Source organism: Bos indicus x Bos taurus, chromosome 23, assembly GCF_003369695.1.
Source record: "Bos indicus x Bos taurus breed Angus x Brahman F1 hybrid chromosome 23, Bos_hybrid_MaternalHap_v2.0, whole genome shotgun sequence".
Classification (NCBI taxonomy): Eukaryota; Metazoa; Chordata; class Mammalia; order Artiodactyla; family Bovidae; genus Bos; species Bos indicus x Bos taurus.
In genome coordinates this window covers 23,050,021-23,070,761 of record NC_040098.1, presented here as the reverse complement: position 1 = coordinate 23,070,761, position 20,741 = coordinate 23,050,021, and the positions used below count along the sequence as shown (strand labels likewise).

Here is a 20,741-nt window from a genome sequence, read left to right as displayed (position 1 = left end):
AGAAACCATATAAGCCATATATTTTCTATATGGCTAAGTCAACTTTATCCAGACTAGACAAATCCAACCATTGTTTGTGTCAGCTTTTATTGCAGATAGAAGAACACAGCCTGTGATGTTTATCTCTTCCTTTACTGTCCTTGAAAGATACACAGACAGAAGCAATTGGAACCCAAATTAAAAAAAAAAAATACTGACAAGAATAAAAGACGAAGGAGATGTTGATTTTATTAATCATTTAAATTTCTTTTACATTTCCTAAAAAGATACATGGTCTAGTGAAAAGCTTGAAATCAACATAACACCATTTGGGCTCAACCTCTAGCACCGGTTATATAATCTTGAAGAAGTCATTTGTTTTCTTTTGTCCACAAATATTCATATGTAATGAGAATAAACTAAAGTTTATTATCTTACCACAATTCTCTGAGTATTACGTATGCATACAGAAGTAAGAAAGAAGTGAAAATATATGTGTATGTATGTTTATATTTGCATACCAAATGCACACCTACATAAACAGGCCTCTTAGTTTTTCATGAGAAAGCTGATAATGAACAAGGGGGCTGGAATAGGTGATAGGCAGTGTCCAGTCTTATGCTGATAGCATCTGCTTCTAGCTTTTAAAATGCTTGTGTGTTTATTCCTCCATCCAAGGCAACTGAGAAATGAAAACTTGCTGGAAGTACAAATTTTCAGGCTCGACCTCAAACCCATCCTCAAACTTAACTGAATCAGGGGCTGTGGGGAGAGACTCAGCTAGCTTTGTTGCAACCTGCCCTCCAGGTGATTCTGAAGTGCACTAAAATGTGAGAACCACTACATTTAAACATTCCCAGGGAAGAACTATAGGCTAGAGGAGAGACAGGAATTAAAGCGGGGAGGGGGGAAGGCAGGATAGTCTACAGAGATCCTGAGCCACGGGTGGTAGGAAGAGGTTTGGGGAGACAGAGCAGTGGCAGGCACAGGAGAGGGTTATTTATGGTTGTAGGACGCCGGTGTGGTTGTAGAAAAGCGGGCATAAGCCCAAGGGAAATAATAATGCAGTATCCAGGTACTCCCATGTTAGTCATTTGTTCTCATGCAGTCATTTCTGCTCCTGTGCTAAGACTGATGGCTTTAGAACCTTCTTCCTGCAGTGGATCCTAAAGGAAGATAGTTATCCTGTTTCTAGTCACAGCTGTTTCTGACCTGTATCATCACTACCATAGAAATTTGAGACAGGGAGAGTTAGGGCTTCCCAGCCTAAGCCTGTTTGTCTTCTGGCCTTTTTCAACAATTTAAAGTCCCCCTGATTCTAGTTTTAATTTTTCCCTCATTGGCAGCTAAGGAGTGTGTGTATATTCAGAAAAAGGAAGAGAACTCCTGGAGTTCCAATGGGCTAGGGGTGAACTTGCCCAGAGAAAGCTGGAGGGGTGAGAATCAGCCTATGGAACCGACAAGGCAAGAAGTCACTGTGGATGCTCTTTGTGAGGTTAATGGATGTAGTGTTGTCATCCAGGATGTTGCCTTGACAGGGGAATCCCCGGCTTTGCAACTTTCTGGCCAACATGAGGATCACCAGCCGATTATAACCTTTCCTGCGATGCTCAGGCATGGTGTAGCCATGGCACATGGTGGCAAACTGGTCCGTCATAGACCAAGACATGGGGTTCCCCTTATCATCACGGACACACACACTGGGGAAGCAGGAGATGAGGTTGGCGATGTACCGGCGACATTGTTCATTGCCGCCCCGAGACCAAGTCTGGTTGAGTAAGTCAACATCAGCAATACTCAGGTAGGTTAGTTGTACGGAAGAATTCATTCTTGAAGAAAATGACATGGGAAGAAATATGAACTTGGGATCATAAGATGACAAACAAGTATTTCTTTTTTATTCACTTCAAACCTTGGGGGATCCTAAGTTCTCCCACCAGGGATCAAACCTGGCCCCAGCAGTGAAAGCACCCCATCCCAACCACCAGACCTCCAGGGAATTCCCCAACTACTTCTCTTTTTACATTGATTCAAACTGAGAAAGCATCCTGGAGATAGTGCCTAGCAAATACTAGAATATTTTCAATAAATAAGAATCCATAACTTACCACTTACAAACATCTTTTAGGATTTCATTTCTAACAGGATGAAACACTCATTATATTGAGTCTAAGTCTTTCCTTCAAATTTTATGCCCACTTGTTATTGTCTTCAGAATAGATGAAGGCAAGGATTTCATTTTTCTGGAAAACAAACCTCAGACTTGTTCTTATTAAGTCCTGAGTCTGCTGACACCCTCTCTGAGGCCTTGAACAAGTCCAGATACTTGAGCCTCTAATCTTTTTCTTGATAATAATAAATGTTTTAGGATAGGACTCCTACATTTATGCAACCATGTCCACAAAATAAATATAAAGTGCATAATGTTCTAGGCATTTGTAGGTGCTTAAGAAATGCTAGCTTTCAGACCTTTCCCTAAACATTCTGGAAAAAGATTTCAAGATCCATGGGCATTAAGATTAAAAAAAAAAAAGGACAGAAATTATTGCAGTTTCTAAGAACTGAGACAGGTTACTTAGTTGCAAGTCTCTGGGGGCTGGTTGTGTTTTGAATTTTCTTTCGTGCTTGAAGTTATCAATATCCAAAGATCATCCCCAGTTAAGAGGCTACTGATGTCTTTCTCACTATGTCCTTTTTTAAAATATTTGTTTGACTGCTCCAGGTCTTAGTTTCAGCATGTTGGATCTTTCAGTTGCAGCAGGTGAGATCTAGTTCCTGAGCAGGGATTGAACCTGGGCACCCTGAACTGGGAGCATGAAGTCTTAGCCACTGGACCACCAGGGAGGTCCTGTACCATGTCCCTCTTTATGAAGTAAAAGTTTGTGTTTTCTTTTATTAGTGGTCATGCAATGTTAGCTCATATTTCAGGTATTCTGTGAGACCTGGAGCTGGGCCATTCGCCTAACCACTAAGCAGAGGGAAAGAATATAAATAAATGCAAGCAATAACTGGCTTAACAGGATTTTTTCATTTAATTCTCGAAAATAAACTTTCAAACAAAGTCAAGGAAGCTTCGGGTAGTGATGTCACTATAAATAAAAACACTAAACCGTGTGTTTCAGGAGGGACGTTCGAGACAATGACCTGTGAAGGGTGGGTATCCAAAATAAAGTGTACAAATTTGGATAATGATTTAGGTTTTAAAGACAAATTGTCTAACTTCCTACGCAGAAAGGAACAATTCAAGTAAAAATTTGATTTAAAAAAGTCTGACGGGGGATTGAAGAAAATTTTAAATAACATCTCAGGGATACGACAGCAAACAGACTTGCTGTTGAGTAGCTCAGTCGTGAGCGGCTCTTTGCAACCGCATGGACTGCAGCATATCAGGCCTCCCTGTCCTTTACTATCTCCTGGAATTTGCTCAAACTCATGTCTATTGAATTGGACAGACTGTGGGAAACTCTAAAGGACAAATAGCGTGATTTTTTTTTTTTCAACCAAAAATAACATAAGAAATAAAAAAAGATGAAAGGGGTACCTGTCTGTCAAAAGAAACTTAAGAGAGATGTTAACCAGTTGCATATAATAACCAGGTGCTTATTCAAAACAAATAAGGTGCTCAAAGTTTTGATTATTGGAGAAATGTGACTACTAACAGGTCATTTTATATTTAGGAAATAATGTTCACAAAATTTTAAGGAAAGAGCTAACAAAGCAGGCTCGAGGCCACTGTTTTTAGAGAACCTGCTTGCCAGGTTGGCCTTTGGCTAAGTGTCTAGTAATTTGGATTTCTGGGGGAGTCCTGCCATTCTCAGAATTGGTAAGAGTGGTTAGCTTGGCCTCTTTGTACAAGCGATGTAATTTATGCTGAACACCTGTTTTCCTCCTGGGAGTCTAGGAAATTGGTGCGTGCTTGGCAGAGGGTACCTCCAGTAAAAAAATCTTATGTGTTGTCACAACTCATTGCTGGGAATCAAACGCATACTGCGTGACTCTGCTCAGGGAGGCCTCTGGGAAGCTTGTGCCTGGTTTCCTCTGGACTTTGCCAAGGCACCTTTTTCCCCTGTGCTGATTTTGCTTTGTATCTTTTCATTATAATTAGTCATAGCCACGACTAAATATGTTGAGTCCTGTGAGTCCTCTTAGCCAATCACTGAACTTGTGGGTGGTCTGGGGGACCCCTGACACAGAGGTGATGTTACTATAGCACTTTAAAAAAAAAATTCTTGGGAATTCCCTGAGTGAATTCAGTGTGTTCACTTTTGGGGCCAGGGTTTGATGCCTGATGGAGGAGCTATTAATAAGATCCCACAAGCCATACTATGCTATGCTTAGTTGCTCAGTCATGTCTGATTCTTTGTGACCACATGGACTGTAGACCACCAGGCTCCTCTGTCCATGGGGATTCTCCAGGCAAGAATACTGGAGTGGGTTGCCATGCACTCCTCCAGGGGATCTCCCAACCCAGGGATCGAACCCAGGTTTCCCACATTGCAGGTGGATTCTTTACCATCTGAACCACCAGGGATTAATAAGATCCCACAAGCCATGAGGCCTGGCCAATAATAATAATAATAATTCTTTTGGAGGTATAATATTTAAGTATAATGGAATAATATATAAGATATTTCCTTTAGAATAAATCAGGGGGTGGGAAGGGTAGAGGTCTGGATAAAAGATTCCTAATAAATCTTGTACTTTTTGTACATTTTAAAAATATACATGTATATTTAATGAGCACAAGCTTGGTTATATTTTTTAAATTCAATTAATAGGAAAATGTATTGTTGAAAAGGTTACAGTTGGAATTGAACAAAGGACAAACAAAATTGAGAACTGCATTATTTTGTGATTGAAAGAGGCAGGGGTTTAAGATTTTTTTTTTAAGTATTTTGGTTTTGGAGGTTAATTACACTAGTTTCTCAACTCTTGTGTTTGAAAATTTTCATGACTGAAAAAGTAATAAAATCCAGTTGCTTTATGTGACTTAAAGTGTCCCTTCTTTTCTAGGTTTAGTCTTGTTTTGCTCAATAATTACTTCAACATACACCACAGAAGTGGAGAAAGTAACATTCACTGAAGTGGTTACTTTCCAGGTATCAAGTTTCATTTGCGTACAAGAAACATACAAAGAGGATATTATACACCAGTTTTTAGGAAGAATTGATTGAGGCTCAGAAAGGTAACCTGGAGAAGAAACCGGCAACTCTCTCCACTATTCTTGCCTGGAGAATCCCATGGACAGAGGAGGCTGGCAGGCTAGAGTCCACGGGGTTGCAAAGAGTCAGACACACTGAGCGACTAACACACACACACACACACACACACACACACAGAGAAAGGTAAGGCAAAATGGAAAGTAACTAGAGCATGACAGATCAGGGACCACAAAGTAAAAGAATGCAGATATAAACTAACACATGTTCTGAAGGGCTGGATCCTGGAATTAGACTTCTTTTGATTGTTTCTGGCTCTATAGTTTGCTCCTGTGTGTTATTTCAATTCTGGTCAAAAAGGGAATAATAATGGTACTGCTTTATAGGGTTGTGGAAAGGATTCAAGAGGCAATGTATTTAAAACTTGAAAACATTTAGTGCCTGGAATAGAAGACACATAAGTCAGTTAAACACCTTCATCCCTGAAACAACAAAAAACAATTATAACCACCTTGGGTGCAGACAGCAGAAGTTATTTAGAATTATTTGAAGGAGGAGGATGCCCAAGAAATGACTTTTTTGTGTATTCTGTGAAAAAACTGTCCATAGTTAATTACTATGGAGAGAGACACAGATTTGATTTTGCAGGAAATTATGAGCAGTCAAGCACAGCAAAAAGGAAAAGAGTAAACACATACACACATTTAGATTCAGTCACCTAAATCCAATATTCCTTAATGGTATTAAGTACTCCAGGTACTGCAGTTTGTACTGCCATAGCATAAGTTCTCCCCCAGAAGAAGCTTGGTTTACATACAAGAAACTGGTGTCTACAGTTGAAATCGGAGGTAAGCAAGCGGCCTTGAAGGAAGCTAGCTTTACATCCACCTGCTTTGAGTCAGCAACAGCTTTGGAAACATCATATAATTCACTCTGCAGCCCTGTATGTGGAAACACACAATGAAAAAAAAAATGTGGACACTTTATCTGAAAATGACAAAAGGAAATTTGTTTTAGGATTTCTATACTTGGTATCATCAATACCACCAGCTTCCCACCTTGTATTATCCTAACCACTTTGTATTCATACATATGTTATCAGAGCTACTCCTTTGTCTGATTTTCAAGTCTTGTATGAGATTTTCAAATTTCCATGTTGATCATGATCTTCCATGGGAATTTCTGATGGGACTATCCCTTAAGAATTTGTAATGCTTTATGGGAACTTTTTATTTTCCTGACTTCTCAGATTGATCTTAAGCCCCTGAGGGTAAAGGGATGCTCTGGAAGTGTGAAAGAGCTTCAATTTATTTGGCAGGGCAATCTTACTTTAAAGACTGTCTTTCAGTCTCCTGCCTAAACACCCATCACAGCAACGTCAATATATAAACTTAGACTGGTGAGGTTTATTCTGAACTTAACTTACCCAGCACTTACTCATTTGTGGTAGCTATATTGTATTCTCTATAAACCTTTATTCAGTACTTGTTGTAAGTAAAGTACTGTGCTGGGCATAGCTTCAGATCAGGACACAAGAATGGCATGGTCTCTGTTCTGATAGTAATTACAGCATGACAAGGTGCTTGTTTACTTAGAACTGACTGTCTGCTTCTCCAAATCCTAATCTGCTCTGTCCTTTCCATTCTGGCTGCTGATTGCTTGAATGCTCTGGAAATTGACTTTCCCACTTCCTTTCATATCTAATTGCTTGTTTCCTTCTCCTAGGAAATCACTTTCTCTTGAAGAAAACATGAATGGCAGGTCCTGGTGAACATAGACTGCGCTCTGAGCCTCGGCTTCTCCATCAGGGAGTTAAGTCTAAGAAAAGATAAGCAAGTCTTAAGATAATGCTATTAAAATCATAGATGCTGTAGCTAGCACTCCATATTAAAACACTGAATTACATCTAAGTGGTAGTGAGCCGTGCTGACTCGAGGTGTGGATGGTAGTTCCAACAGAATTTTTTTCTTCTAAGTTAGACTGAGTCAATTCTTTCTAAAGGTCATCCTAACATTGAAACAAAACCTTTTAGACTTTTCAGATGTAACAGGTAACAAAAACTGCATAAAAGGGACAGTTTAATTAGAAATAATTACATACATTTTGACTACTTCTGAAGCCACAGAATAGAATTTGATGAGCTCCCTTCTATGTATCACTCTCCCAATCTTTTAATCACAATTCCTTCTCTCTCTTCCAAAAATAATCATTATAATAATTTTTAAGATAACCATTTTCTTGTTTTCTTTACAGTTTTATTATCTAAGCCTGCATCCTTAAACACTGTAGTTTGATTTTGCCTACTTTTTGTCTTGTGAGTCTTTTCATAAACAGACCTTCTTTCAATTCCCGCTAAACTCCTCTCTCCCTACTTTAAAAACTTCTTTTGTTGGAGAATCCTGATGGTTAGGGCCCTCTAATCACCAAACAACAGGATTTGTTGTTTAGATTTTGCCGCTCATCTCTCCATAGTGCTGTGGATCATGTCCTTCTATCTGTTGAGAGGGTATCATTTTTAACAAATGATTTTCTCCTTTCTCCTTGAGAAAGGAATCTCCACTTCTCGTTCTGCTATTGAGCACTCCACCTCCTTAGAAGGGGAAGGGTTGCTAACTGAATAAGCCAGAACTTGGGACAGTTTTTTGGTTCATAGTTACCAGTGAGCAGGCCTTTGAAACTTTCAGGCTGGTGCTCATATATATAGACAAGCTCTCTCGTCCATGCAACTAGCAGTGAGCAGCAAGCAGGGCCTGTCTGGGCAATTATGCATGTTTTTGTTTCCTGTATATGGCAAACACAAGGAGTTTGGCTCCTCTGAGTCCATTAGAGGATTAACCCTGATTTAACATTGTTATGGATGGTTCTTAGATTAAAAATGACAAAGGCATTCCTATGCAGGGTGTGTTCTTGCTCTAAACACCCAGTACTGAAGCAGCTTCACTGCCTAAATCCTGATGTATCCACCAACCCAACTAGTAGTTTTGACCTAGCCTGCACTTAAGAAGTAGGTAAAAGGCTATTTATATGTAGCTGATAGGCTTTTAGGGAGGCTCATGATTTAGAGATGTTATAGAAATGGCACCTTTTTAGGTTCTCTGAATAACAATAGTAAAGACCCTGATGACTTCTTAGAAGTTATTCAGTGTCCTAAAGAGATTACAGTTCTTACCACAGAAACCTACAGTTGAGACCACATCAGAAGTCAAGAGCCGGTATTGCTCTACACGGTGAAAGTGAAATTGCTCAGTTGTGTCCAACTCTTTGAGACCGCATGGACTGTAGCCTACCAGGCTCCTCTGTCCATGGGATTTTCCAGGCAATAGTACTGGAGTGGATTGCCAACCCAGGGATTGAACCCAGGTCTCCTGGTAAATGAGGGGTTTTACCATTCCAGCTATACTAGGTGCTATAATTCACATCTCTCCCCACCAAACCCTCAGGAAAGATGACTATCAATTAAAATGAGTGTAACTCACAACTAATAGCTCAGCCTTCTAAAAAAAAGTATTGGCAATCAGAGGGATGATAAATTCAGGGGATTTGAGGATATTAAGCAATAATACCAAAATCCATCCAGTTACTGCCATGACTTTTCACATCAAGGGGGAGATATACTCATATCCATATTAAAGTAATCCTGGTGAGATTTTTCTGAATTAATTAGATAAGCAAGTGGTTGAATTATGCCTCACTTCTAACCAGCTTAACAGGGGTAAATCTGTAAATGTGTGAGAGAGTTTAGAACTGCCTCTATAAACTCTTTTTGAGCATTTGCCAGGGGATTTTATATATATATATACACAACATTCCAAGTTTTTAGATTATGAATTTACATAAATCATTATAGGTGGACAGAAACTTTTCTTGTAGAGGGCTTCAGCTACTTCTGGCTGATAAAAATTACCAGAATTTATATATCTAAATGGGGGTTCCTACCTTCTTGTCAAATGATCAAGGAACTCATTTCACTGGAAGAGCTACGCACAGTAACTTCATTGCCTATATCAACTCCCAATCATTATAAAAAGTTGAGAGAGCAAGTGATACATTGAAGCCAAAGCTATCCATCCAAATAATCAAAAGTCTTAATCTGTTTCAGTCTTGGCCTAAAGTTCTTCCAGAAGCGTTGATGGCTATGCAGTTATCTCCTTGGAGCCCACATATACTCTTTCCTTATAAAATCATTTCAGTTTATCCTGTGCAGACCAGTTGATTATCTTTTTCAAGAATCATTTGCTGTAGAAAGAAGAAAGGCTTACCTATTGGCTTAGACTTAAATTAGATTTACTTTAAAAGATTATGACAGGAAAGGGTTAGAAGTAATAGGAGAAATATTCTGTGATATTCAGTGATACCATTTTTTGAAAGAAAAAAAAAAATCGCTTAAAAACAGCCTAATCCAAACCTCAGTAAAAATAATTCAAAAAAAGTATTGCTATAAGACTGTAATACATAAGCTGTTAATATATAAAATGTATGTAAGTGTATTTGTACATATGTGTGCTTATATGTGTGGAAAGCGTGTCATATTTATATATCTGAGAGATATGACAAAAAGAAGAAAAAAAAAACGCCTGTCTAGTGTCTTATACTTGACTCACCCTGTATTTGAAAGACTTGGTCCCAGTTGATAACACCATGTTCTTCCAACAGCTGTCGGTAAGCATTGACATCTTTGTAGAACACAGCATAGGCATTAGTATAATGGTCCAAGTTGTCTGTCTCAGCCTAGGACAGAAGACATGATCACAAACACATAAAGCACACCACCTTTGATCACGTGAGCCTCTCCTTTGTCTCAGAGGCAGAATGGGGAGGATGCTGTCTTTTTCAATCTTCTTTCATATTTATCCATATGACCAAAGTCAATGATCATAAGGAATCATCAACCCAGTGAGAAAGCTAGTGTGTAAGTGTATCTGCTTCATGCTTCTAGGGATTATCAAACACTAGAGAAATCATCCTAGTGAACACATTTATACTGGAGGTTTCCATATGTCTGATACTCCAAAGCCAGTCAAATTAGAAGCTAATGGTGAGCTTGTTAAGCTATGGTGGTTACGATTTCCCCTTTACTTCATCTTTCATTTCAGTTGGTACCAATTCTTTTTGCCTTTTAAAACTGTACCTCTTTCTGCCGCCGTGTGATGATGGCTTTGAAGTCAGGCCATGAATCCAACACCACTTCCTTTTGAAAGGGATTCCCACGATTTATGTTCATGACTGCTCCATAAACCTGAGGCAGAGAACCCAGAGGAAAAGCTAGTCGTATTATTAACCATTTCAGATGCTTATTGCTCTTTTCATTTCTTGTACTACTGCAAAGTTATGGCCATGAGGGGAAATTATAAATATACACACATATATTCATAACCCACACACATATAGACTTCTCCCTTGTTATTTCATCAGTGCACATGGAAACTGTTAAAATGTCTATGACAGTCTATGAAAATGTTCCCAAAACTTAGTGTTTTTTTTAGCACAATGGTGAGAGGTACCAAATCAAAAGGCTTACCAGACAGGGACTTGGAACATAGGTCAGTAATACTTAATGAATCAGTGTCTGATATGTAGATTTAGAGTTCATATGCCTTTTAAAAGTTCTATGGATAATTTTGATGTGCAGCTGCTTTTGAAGTTTACTACACTATCTTAAAATCATATGTGAAGTACAACTACTCTTTTAACCCTGAATTACAATTAAATATCTCTTGAGACTGAGATACTATCCCCCAGAGAAAAGCCAAAAAGCATACCCTGCATTTTAGATTTGATAGAGCAGGTCTGTATAAGCATTCCCTGAGAGTTGTAACTATGTCTTATTCACTGTTATATCCATGGAGTCTGACAGAGCTGACCAAATTCTTATTGACTAAACAATACTGAATTATCGTTAGAATTCTGTTCTGTGATTTTTCACATTTTTTTTCCACTAAGAATCAAAGATATCTGTCCCACAAAGCAACTTTAATATGTTATCTCTGTGCTTCTAGAGAAGACAAAGTTGTAGTGGTAAGGACAAGAGCTAAGCTATAGGCCAGTGTTCACAGCAGCGTTTTTGTAATACTGTAGACAGAAACTGGAAACAATATCCAGCAACAGTGGAATAAATAAATAAATTGTGGCATATTCCTACCATGGATTACAAAAGAGCAACATGGTATCGAGCTTGTCCAGCCAAAGAAGCTAAGTTCAAAGAGATACTTACTGTGTGATCCCATTTATGTTACATTCAAAGACAGGCAGAATTAAATGATGACTTTAGAAATTGATAGTGGTTACTGTGGGAGAGCAGGGAAAGATATTGACGGGAAAAGAGTATGGAGTGGGGGAAGAATGGCGTTTGATGTACTGTTCTTTCTTGAATGGAGTAGAAGTTACATAGATATTCACTCTGAGAAAATTCACTGAGCTGTATCATTATGTTTTGTGCACTTTCTAGTGTTATGTGGGTGTGTGCCAAGTTGCTTCAGTCCTATCTGACTCTTTGTGACCCTATGGACATAGCTCTCCAGGCTCCTCTGTCCATGGGATTCTCCAGGAGTGAAGAAATCCTCCAGGGGATCTTCCCAACCCAGTGTCTCTTATGTCTCCTGCGTTGGCTGGCAGTTCCTTTACCACTAGCATCACTTGGCAAACTCCTGCTAGTGTTATACTTCAATGAAAAAGTTAAATAGTAAGGGCTTTGGAGCCTACATTTTACCTCCTTTATCACTATCTTAATTCAAATCACTCACCTCATCTCAATGCCTAGAAGATGATCCAACTCTCCTCTGTCTTACCCAAACTGAGACCTCACTCAAATTTTCGCATAGACTATATCTTTCCAAATGTAGTCTAATACTAATGAGCAACATGGATCACACTTAGTGAAAATCCACAAACTAAAGTAACCTGGAAGGGTCATGCTTGTTCTCTTCAAGATTAAATTCTGGAATTGATGATCTTACGTGTACAGAGTAATACACTTATTAAAATGGTTTCACATGAGGAAAGCATAATCTGTATTCAAGAATGTAACTTAAACATGATTGAAATGTTCACAAGTTTAGAAGAAAAAAGAGACCTCTTTACAACATTCAGATTCTGAAAAAATAACTAGTTTGTAAAAGATCAGAACCAACTGAAAGCTTTGGCATTGGTTGAAACCACAGGGGGAAGGAGAGGGTGAGATAAATTGAGAAACTAGCATTGACATATATATGTTATCATGTGTAAAACAGATAATTAAAGGGAAGCTGCAATATAACACAGGGAGCCCAGATTGGTGCTCTGTGACAACCTAGAGGTGTGGGATGGGATGGGGGAGGAAGACTTTACAGAGAGGGCCGCTAAAGAATCAGTCTATATAATATAGAATCAGTCTATATTATGACTGGTTCGTGTTGTTGTATGGCAGACACCAGCACAACATTGTAAAGCAATTGTCCTCCAATAAGAAAACAAACAAATCCTTTCAATAATTTATTCATCCAAAGAGTGAGTGTTCAGAGGGGATGCAAAGTGGCTAGGAGGGAGTAAAAATGCTAGAGGAATGAGCAGGTAGAGCGTGTGAAGGAAATCTGAAAGGTTATTTAAACACTTAAGCCTAAAGACTTCCCTGGTGGCTCAGACAGTAAAGTGTCTGCCTACAATGTGGGAGACCTGGGTTCGATCCCTGGGTCGGGAAGATCCTCTAGAGAAGGAAATGGCAACCCACTCCAGTACTCTTGCCTGGAAAATCCTGTGGACAGAGGAGCCTGGTAGCCTACAATCCACAGGGTCGCAGAGTCAGACACAACTGAGTGACTAAACTAAATTTTAAGCCTAAAGTGAGATTATAAAATACGCAGCTATAAATTCCAGTGGATGGAGGAAGAGGAAACAACTGAGACTATCTTTTCTTTATCTTTTTTATTCACTAAAGGACTTAGTGTTTACTTAAAGGGTATTTTGAAACTATGGTCAAAGAACAAAGCCAGGCATTATATAACAAAGAAATCATTAAAGGAGGATAAAGAGATTTAGGGATAAAAAGACTCAGGGTAGGAGAAATAAGAAATCAGGAGCAAAGAGCTCAGCAGCTATGAAAGAGGAGATTTCTCAGAAAGGCATCTATCTGTGCCTATACGGTTCATTTCCTTAATTCTTACTTCAGATGGTGCTGTGAGAGGCAAGCATTTCCAAAAAAACACTCAATTTGAAACGTGATAATCTGGATTTAAATCTGAATTCTAGCACCTGGAAATGGGGAAGTTATTTAGTAATATTATCTATAAAATTTTAATATAAATATATGCCTATTCAGAGGTTTTAATATTACAGAGGAATTAATTTTAGAGGGGGATTGATTAGGTGTTTTTGAAGCTCAAATGAGATAATGTGAAAGATATTTAAAAAAAATTATTCAGGCCAAGTCAACTAATCTGAATTTAGAAGTCCCTTCTGCCATTTAATAAAATTTAGAACTGAAATTTATTTCATAAATAGTCCAGTCCAGCACAGCATGAATTTTCCTAGAAGGTATCTAGCAAGACTCTCAAAAATATAACTAACTGCATTGTATCCCCGATCCATTGAATCAGTCTCTAGAAGGAGAGGATTGGGAAACTATGTTTACCCAGTATTCCCAGGGTCTTACCATTAGGAAAATTTGGGAAACAGCTATAAGTCTGATGTTATTTCACAGATTAATAAAATGAAGATAGAACTCAATGTTTCATACCTTGAGTGATTCAGGAAAGTGACTCTTCAGCATTTTTTCCAGGAGCAGTAATTTGGTAGAACAGTTAAGAACCTGCATCTTCTCTGGAGAGTGGAGAGCTAGTAACTCCACACCTATTTAAAAACATGAAAGGATGTATTTAATTTTTGTCTGTTAATATTTAAATCTACCCAGAAAGATCCTTGAAGCTTTTTGTTTGTCTTTTTGGTTCGTTTGTTTGTTTGTTTAAACTGGGCTTCATTCATTTTTTCTCATATAAAATGATGTGGTGGCTACAACTGGAGCCCGGGTCTTCTGCAGAGAAAGTCTAGTGTGGGTCTTAAGATGGTCGGTGAATTCCTAATATGAAGACTTGGTGAATACCATCTCTTTCAGGAGTGAGCTAGCTGTAGGTCTTGGAAATGGCATCAAAAGTTATTTAGTGGTTAGGACTCCCTGCTTTCACTGCCAAGGACATGGGTTCAATCTTTGGTCAGATAAATATGACTCAGCAAGTGCATCCAAAAAAAAAAAAAAAAAAAGGGAAAGTTGCCCATGGAGGCAGTACAGCCCCTGGCAGAGGTACAGAAAGTCACCAGTTCAAGCTATTGTCAGTAACTTCTTAGATACAGGGGCTGGGATGATGTTAGTGCCATTGGAGACAGGGATGTGGCGCTCCAGGACAAAGCCAGAGCAGCCAGTCACCTTGCAAGGGTTGGGTATGGGGCTTGTCAGTCTCCCCAGTAGCCTCACTGCATAGGGATAAGGGTGTAATTCTTTTTTTTTTTTTAATTAGAGTGTAATTGGTTTACAATGTTGTGTTAGCTTCTGCCATATAATGAAGTGAATCAGCTGTATGTATACATTATCCCCTCCCTCTTGGACCTCCCACCCACCCCCTCAATCGCACCCATTTGGGTCGTCACACAGCACCAAGCTGAGCTCCCTCTGCCCTACCTCAGGTTCCCAGTAGTTATCTATTTACATATGGTAGTGTATATATGTTGGGCTTCTCTGGTAGCTCAGCTGGTAAAGAATCCGCCTGCAACTGCAGGAGACCCCAGTTCTATTCTTAGGTCAGGAAGATCCCCTGGAGAAGGGATAGGCTACCCATCCCAGTATTCTTGGGCTTCCCTGGTGGCTCAGATGGTAAAGCATTTGCCTGCAATGTGGGAGATCTGGGTTCAATCCCTGGGTTGGGAAGATCCTCTGAGGGAGGGCATGGCAACCCACTCCAGTATTCTTGCCTAAAAAATCCCCAGAGACAGAGGAGCCTGGCGGCCTACAGTCCATGGGGTCACAAAGAGTCAGACACCACTGAGCAACTAAGCACAGCACAGTGTATATGTGTCAATCCTAATCTTCCAAATCATCTCATCCTTCCCTTCCCCGCACTGTGTCCCCATGTCTTTTTTCTACCTTTGGGTCACTAGTCCTGCCCTGCAAACAGGCTCATCTGTACCATTGTTCCTTTTTAAGATTAATTCTGAATGCCAACTTCCCCTGAAGAGGGAAGAAAGAAAGAGAGAAGGAGGCCCTGGAATGTGTCAATCAGAACCACTGGAAATGGGAAGTTCACAAAACTGGATCCTGGGGAGATGTGAGTGTCTACACTGGGTTAAGCCCTCCATTACACATGTTCACTGTACTCTGAATTCTTCCTTCAGGACATGCCAGCAGTTGTAACTTTATATTTATTTGTGTTTTCTTTGGTATAAGCCTGTCTTAAGTAGCCTGTGAGCTGCATGAAGAAAGGCCCATGTCTGCTCTGTGCTCCACTGTATCCCCAGCACCTACCACAGGGCCTGGCATACAGTAAGGGTCACTGAAAGTAGTTGTTGAATGCATGGTATGAAGCTCAGAGGAAAGTCTTAGGTTAAGTAGGGAAACTTCTTTTCACAATGTGGGGCAAAGACAAGAGAAAAACTTGAGTGGGTCAGGTGGTTAAGAGGAGAGAAATACCTAGCTTAAAGATGAATCAGATGTGAGCAAAGGCTGAGGCTCATTTTAGTCCGATAAAATTAAGAGATGTAAAGGGCCTAAACGTAATGTATGCAACTCCATGCATTCTTATATAATTGCATTTTGTAGATTTTGAGGGCTCTGTCCCATGGCTTTTTGTTTCCAAGAAATTTCCCACCCCCCATATTTACAGTCAGGTCTTGACTGAATTAGAGAAAAAAAAATTTTTAATTTTAATTTTTAAAATTTAAAAATAGTGTGATAGAGCTTATCCAACTTATTCTTGTTCCCTACCCTGAGCAGCCAGGCACTTGGATGCAAAGATAAATAAACATTGAGAACCTGGGCTTCTGCTGGATTATGTCTTTACATTTTCCAGACAGAGAAAGCTACTTGACTTCTCTATGTGGCATCTCTGTGTGGCTATGAGATACTCAGAATGTATGATTGTGGATTTATTTAAAATCCATTGTCATAAAACTCTGTCATATAGTTTATGTGAGTCTGAACTTCTAAGAAGCATGTTTCTTATAGTCCAGCCCCCTGGGCTCCAGTCCACTGAGTGGTATGTCTGAAGTGTTTGCATTCCCAGCAAGAGTCGGAAGAGATATGAAGGATTAGACTTCCCTGGTGGCTCAGACGGTAAAGCGTCTGCCTGCAATGCGGGAGACCTGGGTTTGATCCCTGGGTTGGGAAGATCCCCTGGAGAAGGAAATGAGAATCCACTCCAGTACTATTGCCTGGAAAATCGCATGGACAGAGGAGCCTGGTAGGCTGCAGTCCATGGGGTCTCAAAGAGTCGGATACGACTGAGCCAATTCATTTCACTTCACTTCACTTCAATGCAGTCAGCAAATCAGGCTTCTGGGCCTTAATACTCGTAGTCTGAGCCAATATTAGAAACTGAAAAGAGGAAGTTTTCAGAGTTGAGGTTGAACAGAGCAAGAAGTATAGCCACTATCTCATCCTTGTATCTGCTTGACTTTTCATTCACTCACCTCATCTCTAAATGCAATCTTAAGTTCTTAGTAAATCCTTAGGTTAAACACATTCACTATTTCTAATTCAGTGTCTTTTGCGAGAAAATGAAATGATTTTAAAAGGAAGTTGATCATATTTCTCTCACTAGGTTTGATGTTCAGAGATCTTTTTGTATACAAATATGTAGTAAGGTCGCTAGTGCAAAGAAGAGGAATTCTAAATATTTGTAGCTGATTTGCTTATTAATTGCTTGGTTTGTTTCCCGAAGGATTCAAAACCACTTATACACACAGGAAAAACACATAAAAAATTAAAATAAAATAAAAATTCAGGCTACCGGAAACACAAAGATACAAAAGAAGTATGGAGTTACAAGTGAAGTAGGCAGGCAAGGCATATAGAGTACAGTCTTGCATGTAGGGTTGATCCTCTTTATTCATGGGTTTCATATTTGTGAATTCACCTACTTGTTAAAATTTATTTGTAACTTCAAATCCGTACTGACAGTGATCCTGAAGTCATTTGTGGGCATGGACAGGGCAGTGAAAAATTGGAGTCTCCCAATGCAGCCGTGAAGAGATACCCCACGCCCAAGGTAAGAGAAACCTAAGTAAGACGGTAGGTGTTGCAAGAGGGCATCAGAGGGCAAACACACTGAAACCATACTCACAGAAATCTAGTCAATCTAATCACACTAGGACCACAGCCTTGTCTAACTCAATGAAACTAAGCCATGCCCGTGGGGCAACCCAAGATGGGCGGGTCATGGTGGAAAGATCTGACAGAATGTGGTCCACTGGAGAAGGGAATGGCAAACCACTTCAGTATTCTTGCCTTGAGAACCCCATGAACAGTAAGAAAAGGCAAAATGATAGGATACTGAAAGAGAAACTCCCCAGGTCAGTAGGTGCCCAATATACTTTCATTGGAAAAGACTCTGATGCTGGGAGGGATTGGGGGCAGGAGGAGAAGGGGATGACAGAGGATGAGATGGCTGGATAGCATCACTGACTCGATGGACGTGAGTCTGAGTGAACTCCGGGAGTTGGTGATGGACAGGGAGGCCTGGCGTGCTGCGATTCATGGGGTCGCAAGGAGTCGACATGACTAAGTGACTGATCTGATCTGATCTGATCTGAATGCCCACATTTTCAATCAGTTGGAGCTGAAGAAGCTGACTTCTTGCTCAAGCTCTCCTACTGCAAACAAGTCCTTTATACGTCTAGTTAGTGTCGTTTTTTGTTTTTTGTTTTTTGTTTTTTTTTCCAGTTAGTCTTAGTTGGGATTTAGTTCCCGCACCAGGGATGGAAGCTGCAACCCCCTGCATTGGAAGCATGGAATCTTAACCATTGGACCACCAGGGAAGTCCCAGTGCCGAGTTCTTTTGCATTTTTTGCTTTTTGTTGGCCATTTCATTGTTTAGAGTGGCCCCCAGGCATAGTGCTTAAGTGCTGTTTAGTGTTCCTAAGTGCAAAAAGGCAGTCATGTGCCTTCCTAAAGAAAACACGTATTGGATAAGTTTCTTTTAGGTATGGGTTATAATGCTCTTGATTGTATGTTCAGTGATAATCTACAAGATACATTAAGCAATGTGTCTAAATGAAAATACACGTATAACAAGGTTATGTATTGATCTGCCGATAAAAACCTTGTGACCAGAGGCTTGCAGGAAAATAATCTTGAATTTTCCTTAGGAGTAATGGTTCAAAAATAATTAAGACAGGTGACTTTTTGAACCTTACCACGAACAATGAAAATCAACTATACTTGCAGGTATGGGTCCGTATCGTACTCTAAGCTTTCTAGCAGCTAACACAAAGAGAAATCAACATGATTAGTTACATGATTCAGACTGCCCATAAAATCATCCTTATACTTTTTACCAGAGCATTTGCTCAAATTTCACTTATTCATTTCTAAATTAAGTCCAGTTCTCTAACTTCTATATAATCAAAACCTACCTTGATCTGGCTTCAGTTTGTCTTTCTAGGCTAAGCAGCTCTTTTGATTCACAAATTTTGCAGGGTCACAGATTGGTGACATTAAAATCAGAGAGACAGTTCTCCCATAGGTTCACACAACGAGGATGCTGTAATTAATATACAACACTAGACAATATCCTTTAGTGAAAACAGTGATAAATTTCATAAGGATCTTCCTTTTGTTAAAGACGAAGATAAATTTTAAGGCTCACAAAAAAGAAAACAGAAATTCTCAGAGAATGAGAATGAAAAATAGTCTCATAAAATATTTTTTAACATTTGGAATCCCATTAGAAAGTCATAATGACAACTATTAACTCTGAAAAGTGTAAGATCAGAATGTTATATCCTCATGACTCAATTATAAATTCCCTATAATAAGCAAATGTTCTTTAAAAAATTATTTTATTGAAGTATAGTTGATTTATAATGTGCTAAATTCTGCTGTACAGCAAAGTGATTCATTATACATATATGTACAGTATTTTTCACTATAGTTTATCACAGGATGTTCAGTATAGTTCCCTGTGCTATACAGCAGGATTTTTATCTGTTCTATATACGATAGCTTGCATCTACTAATCCCCAACTACCAATCCATCCCTCCCACCGCCACCTCTTGGCAATCACAAGTCTGTTCTCTATGTTTGTGAGTTTGTTTCTGAATAAACACCTGTTCTTGAATAGGAAAGTAAAGGTTTGTACCTCCTGTAGCCAAAATTTTATCACTAGCAGAGTCACTGTCTCAAGGAAAATAATTATACTCACATAAGTTTTAGGAACTGAGGTTTCTTAAGGCATTTAGGTGCCCATCAGGACACAGCAAGCAGCTAAAATATGTTATTAGTATTAATCAGACAAGGAAGGCATGACACGCTCCTAGAATTCATTCTTATCAATAAATAAAACATAAGGTCTCTGTTTTTATGATGTAATATGCCATTTATGGGCTTCCCTGGTGGCTCAGACGGTAAAGAATCTGCCCGCAATGCGGGAGACTGGGTTTGATCCCTGGGTTGGGAAGATCTGGAGAAGGGAATGGCAACCCACTCTAGTATTCTTACCTGGAGAATCCTATGGACAGAGGATCCTGGGATGCTACAGTCCGTGGGGTCACAAAGAGTCGGACATGACTGAGCGGCTAGCACAGCACACACCATTTATAATACAATAGTGAATGTTTGTTTGTTAAGGAGGAAATAAAGAACTTTTTACAGTACTTGTAATCCAATATACTGATTATTTTTCAGATGATAGGTTTTCTGTTTAGGCTTGTCTGTTTCTCTAGTGTGCCCATGTCAAAATGCAAATACTTTTATATTTTGTAGGGCTTTTTTTCCTCCATAGCAAAACTTAAGAGAGCAAAGAAACAAAAGCACCCCCAAACCCCAAAACAACAGCAAGAAATTATCTTTTCCTGTAAACTTAAATATAGTTTGGTCTTCCTATACAATGTTGAATTTCATCTCTCCTCTTTCTATGTCTCCCATTTCTGCTTGTAGTTATAACCAGTGACTTGATACTTGTTGTTTTAATGAATAAATGCTTACCTAATGTTGAGAGTTCAGTCTGCAACTGAAGTCTTAAACTGTGTGGCAGTGCAGTGTCTCCTTCTCCGTCCAAGGCTGGTTAATTCTTCAACCCTATCTTCCCTAATTAGTTCTACGCGGAAAGAGGAGGGCAAGAGGAAGACAGGGTATCCACAACAGGAGGAAGGGAGGAGTTTATGACGTCAGGTGAAAAAAATCACCACGAGTGTTTTCATTCCTCCTCTTTCTACCACATTTAGTTTTATGGTGTGAAAGGCACTGAATACTCATCTTGATTGAGAGATGGATGTTTTCTAGACACAAAACCTATCTTTCTGACATATCGGATACAATGGAAAAGAATAAAAAGGAATGGGACCCAGACAAATAGGATACAATAGGAAGACAGTACTGACTTTATATATTTTTATCTATTCTGAAGAAAATTATTTTGCAGCTCTCA

The 20,741-nt window shown here is 39.3% G+C and overlaps 1 protein-coding gene across 1 annotated transcript; it reads right to left on the bottom strand.

Moving 5' to 3' along the window:
- Positions 1-203: 203 nt before the first annotated feature.
- GLYATL3 (glycine-N-acyltransferase like 3) lies at positions 204-20,346 on the bottom strand. The gene is made up of 6 exons (XM_027524992.1): positions 20,300-20,346; positions 13,846-13,958; positions 10,267-10,374; positions 9,740-9,866; positions 5,956-6,079; positions 204-1,808 (listed from the first exon to the last, which is right to left on the bottom strand). Exons 2-6 carry the CDS (start codon positions 13,921-13,923, stop codon positions 1,382-1,384), a joined length of 864 nt encoding a protein of 287 aa, XP_027380793.1. The 5' UTR covers positions 13,924-13,958; positions 20,300-20,346; the 3' UTR covers positions 204-1,381.
- Positions 20,347-20,741: the final 395 nt, after the last annotated feature.